This window comes from Branchiostoma lanceolatum, chromosome 10, assembly GCF_035083965.1.
Source record: "Branchiostoma lanceolatum isolate klBraLanc5 chromosome 10, klBraLanc5.hap2, whole genome shotgun sequence".
NCBI classification, from domain to species: domain Eukaryota; kingdom Metazoa; phylum Chordata; class Leptocardii; order Amphioxiformes; family Branchiostomatidae; genus Branchiostoma; species Branchiostoma lanceolatum.
The window spans coordinates 10,195,927-10,208,389 of NC_089731.1; the positions used below are offsets into that span (position 1 = coordinate 10,195,927).

The 12,463-nt window shown below is 43.0% G+C and overlaps 1 protein-coding gene across 2 annotated transcripts; it reads right to left on the reverse strand.

Annotated features, from left to right (window-relative positions):
• Nucleotides 1-292: 292 nt before the first annotated feature.
• Nucleotides 293-11,332, reverse strand: LOC136444081 (fibropellin-1-like). Of its 2 annotated transcripts, none has more exons than XM_066441559.1 (17): nt 11,195-11,332; nt 9,094-9,492; nt 6,439-6,540; nt 5,924-6,037; nt 5,216-5,329; nt 4,770-4,883; nt 4,260-4,373; nt 3,839-3,952; nt 3,554-3,667; nt 3,277-3,390; nt 2,925-3,038; nt 2,517-2,741; nt 2,097-2,222; nt 1,541-1,654; nt 1,015-1,128; nt 758-835; nt 293-590 (listed from the first exon to the last, which is right to left on the reverse strand). In XM_066441559.1, the coding sequence occupies exons 1-17, from the start codon at nt 11,253-11,255 to the stop codon at nt 478-480; spliced, it is 2,244 nt and encodes a 747-aa protein (XP_066297656.1). In that variant the 5' UTR covers nt 11,256-11,332; the 3' UTR covers nt 293-477. The 2 variants fall into 2 exon arrangements, with proteins under 2 accessions (XP_066297656.1, XP_066297657.1); XM_066441560.1 differs by lacking the exons at nt 9,094-9,492; nt 11,195-11,332 and adding exons at nt 7,140-7,541; nt 8,259-8,385.
• Between the last annotated feature and the right edge of the window lie 1,131 nt (nt 11,333-12,463).

Sequence of the window (12,463 nt, forward strand, 5' to 3'; positions counted from 1 at the left end):
ATTTTATCCGCTAATTCTAAACATTAGCTTCCTGAAGTTCATTGTAGTTGCAAAACGTGTCGCGTTTATCTCTTAATTTGTACTTGTATATGCATGTTAGATTTACCTCACCGTGTTCCTCTGAATCGATGTTTCCCAAACAAATGAAGACTAGTACCTGGCGTATATATCTAAAGTGTCTGTATACAGTGCTTATAAACGCCATTTGTACATAGTATACTTATTCGATAGATGTATGCCATAACCTCAATGATTAAGCATACTGACATCAAAAGAACAAGAAAACCGGCACTGATGATAGAACCACTTTATTTTGAAATGTGAATCATGATGAAAGAAAGCCGCTTTAAGGTGAAGAAGGTATTTTCTGTTGTGAATGTCATACTGATGATAACTTTCACCAGAAATTATCTAAAGCTGATTCAGAGCCTTGCAGGGCTGCTTGTGGGAGGTGATGACGTATGGTCACGTGACGTATTAGCCACTAACGCAGGAGAACCCAGTCGGGCCATCCTCCCTGCAGTGCCAGCCCGGACCGCAAGAGTACCGGGCGCAGTACTCCGTCCTGGCCCCTGCAACTGGGTCTGGTACTGTGGAAGATACGAAGAAACGTTTGGATGAGAAGAAAGCACGGACAAAGATGTTAAACTTTGTAAATACCACTGTCCTGGTTGTCCTATTGTTACTGGAGATTATCATGAATTTATGGCCAAATGCTGCAAGAATTTTAAGTTTTAGAAACAGTGAATGATCTTACTTTCACACTGGATGCCTGAAACATTGTCCACACAGACCCAGCCATATGGACACGGGTTGGGATGGCACAAGTCCAGATCTGCAGAAAAACACGTATGGGTTACACAAGCATTCTTTTTTGTGTGCTCTAGGAAGCTAGTGAGCTATGAATAGTTCTAATACACCTGTTGAATATTGGCAAATCATATGACAGTTTGGTTGAGTTATGAATCGTTTTAGTTCGAGTTCTGATAAAGGAAAGTTTCATATTCAACGTACCGCTTTCGCACAAGAGCCCGGTGTAGCCTCGGTCACAGACACATTCGAAGGAATCAACCAGATCGACGCAGGTGGCGTTGTTCTTGCAAGGCGTGGTTGCGCAATCATCTATGTCTGTAAAACATTTCATGGCCACATGAAATAATTGTTTTGACAGATGATAACAAACTCTTGACATAGCATAATTTGTATGCTTTCACGATCACAGTGATGCCATTAGTCAGGAATGCAAACACCAAAAATGGCTCGTAGAGTAAAAAGAAGGATTTTTGAAAGGCGGTTTTATAACTACAACCAGAGATATCAAACAGTATACACTTAGACAGACAATGTACCACACATGATCAATATATGACGAAGAAGTTTTTGAGGTTTTCAATGGTAAGTGGTGACGGCAGTTAACAATTATCATATTTCATGAACGCTTACTTCACTACAAGGTGTATCACAGTATTCAGTCCTCTGTTTTTGGTTTGTTTGTTTGTTTGTTTGTTTGTTTGTTTGTTCGTTGACGATGTTGCCTTACTTTTCTCGCACAGGTCACCAGTGAATCCTACGGGACAGTCGCAGGTGACGATGGAGTCAGCGAAGCAGGAGCTGCAGTTGCCTCCGTTCTGACAATGAGGGCAAACCTGAGCACCTGGGGACAAACACGTTGATAAGTAGTTCTGACATTCTGCTAAAGCCCCCCTCTCACTGGACCCGCGGCACGCTGGCGGCGTCGCTGCGTCCTGTACTGGATCTGTGTTACCCTTGACTTTATAATGGGAGTATCATTCAAAACGCACAAGTATGACCAAAAAAAGATAACAAAACACACAAAGCTTTAAAAAGATTTGTTTTTTGTCGATGAAATTCGTTGAGTGCTTTGTCAATTCGAAAAAATCCTGCGTGAGGCGGGCCAATTGAGAGGGGGGCGTAAGACAAACGGAACGTGTTACTTTTCATCTATGGAGGCTGGGCATACAATGGGGAAAATGAACGCAACAGCGACGTGTTTTGGAAAGTATGGCTGTTACGTCCTGGAATATCAAGATGCGCATGCGCTGGTGTATGCACACCCACTGTACGTATGCACTAACCGGATTCACAGACGAAGTTGTGTTCCTCGGAGCAGACGTGGTAGTTTCCCTGGTAGTTGTCCTGACTGTCCAGCAGCACGCACTGGTCATACGGACCGTAGGCGGTCGGAGACATCCAGGTGGAACCTTGGAATCCGGAAACAATAGACTTAGCAGCCAAGATGTCGCGAGAAACGTACATGTCAAAAATGCAGCAACTATTTCTTGACATTTCTTGAAAACGCATTCATGTTTTTCAAAGTCGTAACGATATCTACTATGCCAGATCCAGATCCAATAATAAAGCTACACAACACATTTCTTTCCGTCTTTAAATAGTTGAATCACAGACAATGATGTAAGGTAAATATAAACTTGCACATGGTCAGTACTGACGTGACCTATACTGATTTTGTTAACAGAGTTGAATCAAAGTCTTACCAAACACAGGAGTACCGTCGCTGTAAATCAGGGAGGCAGTCGATGTCCTGACGGAGGTCCAATGGGAGACGTCGCTGCCGTGACTGATGAGGTCAGCCAGCAGCTGCTGGTCCTGCGTTCCCTTCACGTCCGCTAGGTGTCCTCCCATGGTGGTGCAGGCGGTGGCGGCGTCTTTATGGGGCAGGCTGTCCGCGGAGAACCAGTAGCACTGGTTGGCGAAGATAGCTACAGCAACAAAAGGTAAACACACAGTATAAACTAAGGGACATACAGCTGTCTGTTTACAGTTGGTCTAAGCTGAAACATACTCTAAATCCAACCATACAGCATGTCAGATATATAGTTGTTGTGTGTACAGCTGTATACTACAGATGAAAAGATAATGACGAAAAATTTGACATGTCAGACCTGTTTCACAGTTGTCTCCGGTTGTCTTGTCCGGACAGATGCACTTGTATTGGTTCAGTCCGTCCACACACGTCCCTCCGGACAAACACGGATTGCTCGCGCACTCGTCGATTTCTGCAAAACATGAAATTAAGCACACAGAGCGTAATGTCATATTTCCTTTGCTAATGTTAGAATAGAATCATAAGCCAACCCCTCCCCCTTTCTCTATTTAGGCCACAAAACAACATTAACGTTGATTTCAAAACCATCACCATCGTCATCATCATAGAAGAACCCTAGAAGAACGTCGTGTATGGAACTGAAAATGTGTCCCGTCACTGCAGCATCGGCACGAAAGGAAGATATTCACCTGTTTCGCAGCTTCCTCCAGTCCAGCCAGGTGCGCACTGACAGGTGTAGCTGTTGACGTCATCCACGCAGGTGGAATTTGCAGGGCACGGCGAGCTGCTACACTCATCTATGTCTGTGAATAATAATGTATGCAAGTAGAAATGGTATCAGCTGAAAGCTAGGCTTCTATTTAGCATTTGGGTGTTTTATTTTCATTCAAACATAGTCGTCGAAGGAGAGAGAGAGAGAGAGAGAGATAAAGAGGGAGAGAGGAGAGAGGGGGGATGAAACTATACCTGTCTGACAACTATCTCCATCCCATCCAGGTGCGCACTGACAGGTGTATCCATTCACTTCATCGATGCACGTGGAGTTCGACGGGCAAGGCGAGCTGCTACAGTCGTCCATATCTGAATAAACAATACTTCTGGATTACGCATAAGATGGATAGAGAATACAACACGCTAGGCGGACTATATATGGTCATCAAAATAATACACGTCAATAAACAACGTGAACCAAGTGAGATATGAATGTCTTTGATGTTGTTCTATAAGCAGCTACATGTCAAACCAACTCGCCTGCGTCACAGTGGATTCCTGTCCATCCTGGGTCACATTGGCACGTGTAGTGGTTCTGGTGGTCCACGCATGCGCCGTTCAGACAAGGGCTGCTCTGACACTCGTCCACCATGTCTGTAATATACTTAGATAGTAGTCTTAGAATATCATCTAGTAAAGTTACGTGTAAGAATGTTTTAGCTATTTTACGGTGAGATGCTTCGACATGCACAGTTCTAGATGTCTTATAAACTAGCACTCTTCTGTTCAACACTATTATCAAATTGCTACATGCTTGTTGTAATCTTTCTGTTTACGACGCTATTGGAAAATCTAGCTGCAGTACATGACATTGGTATGCTGAGATCCGAGAAGACATTAAATCTTGTACATCTAGTATTGGTGACGTCTTGACGCTAACACGAGTCCAAAACCAACTCGCCTACGTCACAGTTGACTCCCGTCCACCCTGGGTCACATTGGCAGTGGTAGTGGTTCTGGTGGTCCACGCATGCGCCCATAAGGCAGGGGTTGCTCTGACACTCATCCACCATGTCTGCAAAGTATGTAATGTCAGCGCTTTGTTTGTCAGAACTCTTAACCAGTGTGCCGTATGGCAAAATGATATCTTGCCGAAACTTAGTGCCAAGTACACTTGTTAGCAAGAGGATGAAATGGAGATGCTCTGAGCTTCTGATTTATAAAGTTTTCATCTTCACACAAAATATGGTACATACAATACGATAGATGAACCGCAATCATGTCTTCTACCCAAAATTGAAGATAGAGTTTATGCATTGGACCAGCCACTTTCTTAGTGACTGTCTGTAGATATGATATTGCCATTGAAGGGTTGCTAGCTGACAGAGACCTTTAGTTATATAGTGTAAGGCATTGGTACAAGTGTATCTGATGTCTACCCTACAAGTGGACACATGTCCAGCCAACCCACCTATATCACAGTGAATCCCCGTCCATCCGGGGTCACAGCGGCACGTGTAGTGGTCCTGGTGATCCACGCATGCGCCCATAAGGCAAGGGTTGCTCAGACACTCGTCCACCAGTTCTGTGAAGTATGACATTAGAAAATTGGTGGTTAGCTTTATCCAAGTTTATAAAATTGTCAGCAAAAAGGATTGTGCATTGTGTATAAGCCACGAGAGGGACAGAGAGAGAGATAGAAAGATAGATTGACAGACAGAGACAAAGAGAGAAAGAATAGTACTTTCAGATTTAATGAAATTTGTTTTAATGTTTTCGGTCTAAGCTCTCTTGAACCACTGATTCAATCAAGACAAAAGAGGAGAATAGTGATGGTATGAAATTTGTATGTCGTGGAACCAACAGTATTGATATTAGCTTATAATACCGACAATCTACCATCTTTGACTATCTCACCTGTATCACAATTAACACCTGTCCATCCTGAGTCACATCGGCAGGTGTAGCCGCCTAGGTGGTCCACGCATGCGCCATTGAGACACGGAGAGTTCAGACACTCGTCGACCATTTCTGTAAAAGAAGTTCATTCAAAATAACACCTCAGTCCTGTTTTCTTCATTAAACTTGCTGTTGTTCTGGCAAGAAATCTCTGGGATAAATACTACAAACATTTTACATTGAGATATGGAAGATGTACAAACACTTTTAACTTCCGAAATGCTTACTACAGAAGTATGTAATCCAGATATTTCTTAGTGTACATCACACTATCTACATTTACATGTAATTTCACCACATGCCACACTTGACATACAATCAGGTCTAACGTTGACTCGAGAGACTGTTTTGCATGTACTCAAATGACTAATTGTAGTGCTGAAGTGACGCTGGTATAACTGTGTTTTTGAAGTAGGTGATTTTGGATTGAAATCCTATCAGCGGACACAGCGGTTAGACCAAAAGGTAAAGCAGTCATCCTCAATTGATACCTTTTCAAGTTAGCTAGTACATAGTAGTGGGCTTCGCTACGGCTCACGTTTTGGACCAAGTACACAGGGTCACCCCTACTCTTGTCGATAAGTGTGTTGGGTTCCTTTACGTGTGGAGGTTTGAGGCTTGAGGCTTATGCCTGAAGCTCTCTCAATCATACACGGGTCAACTCGCCTGTATCACAGTTGACTCCCGTCCAGCCAGGGTTACAGTTACAGGTGTAGTGGTTCAGGTGGTCCACGCACGTTCCGTTCATGCACAGAGAGCGATCGCAGTCGTCTTCGATATCTGGAAAACATAAATATAAAAAGGTTAGAAACGTCAAAACTATGGACGCTACTGTTAACAGTTACTCAAATTTTCACGCATTATGCATGAAAGTAAGGGATAAGATATTGATACTTCCTGTGCTCAGAATATTCAACAAATCAGAAGTGACCATTCATTACTTGTACACGTGCACTTACCATTAAGTACACACTTTGTAAACTATTACCATATCTTCTTAAGATTGATTTACAAATATGATCAATTATGGACGTGTTACCAGCACTACATATATATCCTTTTGTTTTTGAGTTGTAGAATGCAGCCAGGAATGTTAACAAATCTTATGACTTTCTTTGTAAATGTATAGAAGTTGATAATGATTTATAAAAGAATAATAAAGAAGTTAATAATTTTTTCACCCGTTTCACACTTGAATCCAGTGGTCCAAGCCGGACACTTGCACACGAAGTTTTCCATAGTCCCTCCGTTCATGCACGGCATGTACTGGAGACCCTCCGAAACTGCGTATTAGAAGAGATGTACTATCGATGCAATGATAACAATACTGATTTTCATCACTAACATAGTTAAACTGGTCTATGTGTACGTTTTATTGCAACAGATGACAGCCATATATGGAGATGTAAACAAGAGATATCTACCACTCCAAAATCAAGATCATAGCATGTTCATAACACGCGTGCGAGACATCGAAAACGGAAGTTCCACTGCAGTACCATAGAAAGCCGGTAAATGGCCCAAAATCTAATCGTCTCGAGGTCTAAAGAAGACCAACCCACCTACCAGGTATGAAGACAATCCAACTATGCATTCTGTTGATTAATCTTGTTAACAGACAGACACACACCCACACACACACACGCACACACCCACACGCACACACACACACACACACACACACACACACACACACACACACACACACACACACACACACACACACACACACACACACACACACGCGCGCCAGCACACACACACACACACACACACACACGCGCGCACGCACACACACACACACGCATATATTCACACACAAACGCTGACGAAAACATAACCCTCCCGGCGAAGGTAATAAGCACCGACACTCCAGCCTCACCTGCACAAATGGCGTACATGTCGTTGTAGTTCCCTCCAATCAGGCCTCCGGAGGCGGTCTGGTAATCCACGCCCCAGCCGGGAGTCAAACCCCAGTAGTTTGGGTTGACCACAAAGGTGTCATCAAGGGGCAGACAATGCACTTTGTCTTTGTTTCCACACAGTTTATCAGAGAGCACCTCGTGGGTAACACAGCTGACGCCGCCGTCGTCGTACTTGATGCAGCCCTGGGTCCAGTGAGTGGTACAAATATTCCTGTCTCTCCGGCTCCCTGAGTGGTTACATACATACCTCATCCCCGCCGCCTCACAAGCGGCCTTTATGTTAACGGCAGACATGTTTCCCGACACACGGACCTTGTAGAAGCCGTAACGGTCTACAGTGGCCAGGTACTCCTGCTGGCCTTGTGAGAGACACACAAAAGTTGGGATAACCAGAGCTCCACGACCCTGGGGCTTCGCGAACGATAATCTCAGATTTTTTCAAATTGTTTGAAAACAAAATATGGTTCGACTGGCCTATCCCCTATTGCAACTTAGATGCGCTAGATGCCAGGTTTAGCATAAAATGAAATATTTTTCGTGGAAGTTTGAAAATTAAAAACCTTCATTACCATACATGCAGATGTTTACACTATGTACATTATTATGTGTATACTGTATAGTATTCATCGCTAGCGCTATCTATTCAAAAATATGTCTTGATAATCAACCTCTTATTATTTAAGACGAGGACGGTATGATATCTAAAAAACACCACAACATCCTAAGATTTGGATAAGAATCATTCCCAAACTGCAGTCACTTGTAATTTGATAATAGGCACGAGTCAAGGCCTACCCACGACGACGAGAGGGGTTCGCAATTCTTCAATTTATTCTTGCTAAAACGAACGAACTAAGGAGGCAACCAACAGATGAACGCAGTTGGAAAGGCAACCTTATGACCAATGCGCATCTCTGAATATATCAGAAGAGAAATGCAGCAGTCCAGACATAAAACATGGTCGGCCTTCGAAAATCATTGAAAAATAAAACACCTCACAAGCTTATGATATTGACCACATCTCGGACGATATAGTTTTGAGTACAAAACGCACCCTGCTGGCGCGATGGTCTCACCTTGTGCCGAGGACGGCCAGGCCGTCACAGCCACGATCAAGAGTACGAACTGCCACATCTTAACAGTCAGTTGAGCTCAGTTCAAACTCAGTAGTGTGTGACAAACTTGTTTTTGTTCTTGGCATTTTATACCATTTATCATAATTCATGAGAACCTCACAGCTGACCGGTAGGAATGAACGCTATTTATATACATTTGACGCAAAAGTTCGGACTGCTAATTGGTGTGAGCTACCGTAAGGAGATAGGAAGTCAACATAGTGTCCGTGACACAGTAGTAAGGACATTTTGGCTAGTAAACAAAACTCTCCAAGTCTCTCCTAAAATCTCGTATACCCAATTTTATGTTAAGCCTGGCATCTAAGTTGCAATCGGGGATAGGCCAGTAGAACCAGATTTTATTTTCAAACAATTTTGATTATTGTTGGCGAAGTTACGGGGTCGTGGAACTCTGGTTATCCCAACTTTTGTGTGTCTCTCACAAGGCCAGCAGGAGTACCTGGCCACTGTAGACCGTTACGGCTTCTACAAGGTCCGTGTGTCGGGAAACATGTCTGCCGTTAACATAAAGGCCGCTTGTGAGGCGGCGGGGATGAGGTATGTATCTCTCAACTCAGGGAGAGACAGGAATTCTTGTAACAGCCACTGGACCCAGGGCTGCGTCAAGTACGACGACGGCGGCGTCAGCTGTGTTACCCACGAGGTGCTCTCTGATATACTATGTGGAAACAAAGACAAAGTGCCTGTTGACGACACCTTTGTGATCAACCACTGGGATTTCGGATTGATCCGCTTTTACCGATGCTGTGTGAAACATTAAAAGTTCAACCCTCACCTGCACACAGGGCGTACATGCCACTGTAGCTGAATCCTTCCCCGTTGAAGTTCTGCTGGCTGTCGACGTCCACGCCCCAGGCGACAACCTCACCCCAGAAGTTCGGTCGAACCACGAAGACGTCGTTAAGGGGCTGACAAGACAACTTGTCGGTGTTTCCGCACAGGTTTTGGGAGAGATTCTCTGTGGTGATGCAGCTGACGTCGTCGTGGTCGTACTTGATGCAGTCTGAGTTCCAGTGGAAGCCGCAGGTCCCGGTGCCTGAGTGGAAGCACACGTGCCTCATCCCCGCCCGCGCACACGTGGCGATGAGGTTGTCGTCGGTCATGGTTCCCGACACGGGCACCTTATAGAACCCGTAACGGTCTATAGAGGTCAGGTACTCATACTGGCCTTGTGCTGTGAGAGACAGGGACAAGTAGATTTTAAAGACAAAAATAAATAACTAGACCGCGTAACTTCGTGAACGATATCCTTAGCCTGTTCTAATCTTGGTGGACTTGCCTGGCCACCTTTGTCTGAATATATTTACAAGCACCTATCAGATGCCAGACCCAAAATAAGAAAAATGCTTACCATCAAACATTAAATAATTATAGCATTTCTTCATTACATCTGCAAATGTTGTCCAGTTTTGCAGAATTCATATTTAGCTATAGCTATGTATCTCATTCTTATGTTAAAATGTATTTCAACAAAAAATCATCATAACTACTTTTACACCGGTTAACTGTTGTCACAAACACATCATGTTATTTCACCAATGTCATTTCAGCACGTAGCAAAGACAGATGATGCAGACTCAAACTCTTACTAGTAAAAATGAGGAAGCACCCCTCTTTCTCATTTTTCACTAGAACACAGATACAAGAATTCTCTTTCATGTCATTTCGCACAAGACAGGTTGAAGAATAATATTAGCACCAAGCTATTTGCTTTTTTTCACTAGAATACATGTAAACAGATTACAGAATTTTCTTTCTAGTAAAGTAATGAGATAGCACCCCCTGTATCTAATTTTTTCAATAGAAGAGAGATTTAAAAATTCTCTTTCTAGTGAAATATGAGATAGCACCCCTTTATCTCATATTTCATTTGAATACAGATTCAAGAATTATTAGTTAATTGACGAGATAGGACCCCTCTATCTCATTTTCACTAGAAGACAAATTTAAGAATCCCCTTGCTAGTAAGATATGAGAAAGCACCCCCTATCTCATTTGTTTGCTGGAATACAAATAAAAAATATCTCTTTTATTGAAAAATGAGATGGGTGCCATCTCAACTTATTTCTATTATCACGCTTTCTGACAACTAAATGAATGTGACAAATAACCAGGTCTTCATACCTAACAATATCCATCGCTACCTTAAATAAATAGGCCATTATTCTTATCATATAAGGCATTGTGAGTTGAAATAGTCTAAGATGCTCAGAAGCAATCCTAGATGCGGATGGAAGTCTTTCTCAAACTAGTCATTTGCGTCGCTTCCATGGCACGGGCCGTGGTCTACCCACTGCAACGATAAAGATACACTGCACATTGAGTCAGTGAGTTAGTCACCAACGAACGAACGACTAATGTACGGGGGAACCAACTGATGAATATAAACGCATTTGTCCGTTGTATAGGTAACATAGACGCGTCCTTAGACTTCTTACATCTTCATTTTAACAATATTGTCTTGAGAAAAATGTTTGAGACGTCGAAGAGCACCTGGGCTCGCCAGTACGACATTACATGGTTTCTCAATGTCATATTATCATGCCAAACAACAAAATATGTGAGAGTCAGAACCACCTCTCGGACTATGTATTTTTCATTCAGAAGACCTCACCAAAACGCACACTGCTCGTCGAAAGCCCCTGTCACACTTGTGCGTATATTCAAGTGCGCAGGAGTTGCGTATTAACATGTTTTTGGTTTAGATTAAGTTTGCAGCCGAAGAAGTAATTTCTTTGGTTTGATAACTAGACTGCTCAACGGTGGGTCAAAGTAGAAAACAACTTCCTCCACGCAAAATTTACTTAAACAAAAAAAATGTTACTGCGGAACTTATGCGCACTTGAATATACGCACAAGTGTGACAGGGCCCTTACCTTGTGCCGAGGACGGCCAGACCGTCACTGCCACGATCAGAAGTACGTTGAACTGCCACATTTTCGCCGTATGTTGAGCTCAGTCCAGACGCAGTAGTGTGTCACGGACAGTTTATATCGTGTCCCAAATTCATGAGAACCGCGCAGCTGACCGGTAGGGAAGAACGCTATTTATATATATTTGACGCAGAAGTTCGGACTGCTAATTGGTGTGAGCTACCGTAGGGAGATAGGAAGTCAACATACTGTACGTGACATTGGTGTCATTGTCAAGTTCTTGCTATAAACTCTTTAATACACGTATACATCTTTGTCATTCCAAAAGACAACCTGGTTTTGATGCCTTTTTAAGCATGGGGTGGGGTGGGGGGGTTAGGGTAGTTGATGGCAATATTTCTGGAAGAAAAGTGTGTTTATCTCCTTTGAGACCTAAACGCTAAATGGAAGTCACTGTTATGTACGTGACACCACGTGTGCCAAACGACCCTGAATGCAGACAAACACTGTGTTTCACCTTTACACACAGAGTTGTGTTATCAGCAGCTTATTTACGAATAACTGTGTTTCCTTTCTAAGTTATATAATGTACATGTATGATCCCGGACTGGGTACTTTAACAAAATGGTTACCTAAGTTCGACCGTATCCGGGTTTTTTTTAATGCAGACTTTATCCAACCCCCGATATTAAAGGACAATTAAGAAAGCCTTCCCATCACGATCTTCATTATGTAACGAACGTTATTCTGTTTTCATGGGAGATCTGTAATCTCTGATGAGTGTTTTTCTAGTTCTGTGCAAAACAGCTTACTGTGCCAAGGCCATGTGAACCACACGCTTCCCTACGGTAACCGGTAGTAATAGTTACTAATAACAATATTGTAAACAAAGGTCTAGACCTGGTGTGAACGTACTGAAGGTCGAATAGTGGCGAGTGCAGCAGACAGACAAGAGGTCAACAACATGTATTTTACAACAATGTCGTGCGCAAAAAGTACATATCTACATTACTTTAGGTTCAATAGGTCAAGGGGCAATCGATCGATGGTACGATGGCATCTAGATTACCCGAATGGCCAATAGATATAAATAGAACGTTATCAATGTAAATCAGATAGGCAAGACGAAGGATGTAAATATGTAATGTACTTGTTGACTGCTATGTCACAAACGTCCTTCAGTACTTTGGCCAATGCCAATGTCGTCGTCTGAAAGAGATGGCATGCCGCTGCTGGGAGGAGGATTAGAATTACAGGAAGCACACGGAAAAC

What these genes read in the sequence shown, in the direction of transcription:
- LOC136444081 (XM_066441559.1), bottom strand. Translation starts at nt 11,255, where the DNA reads ATGTGGCAGTTCAACGTACTTCTGATCGTGGCAGTGACGGTCTGGCCG. An exon ending in CATGTACGCCCTGTGTGCAG is followed by an intron (nt 6,541 to 9,093) that starts GTGAGGGTTGAA and finishes TCTAATACGCAG; the next exon opens with TTTCGGAGGGTCTCCAGTAC. An exon ending in TTCAGGCATCCAGTGTGAAA is followed by an intron (nt 591 to 757) that starts GTAAGATCATTC and finishes TATCTTCCACAG; the next exon opens with TACCAGACCCAGTTGCAGGG.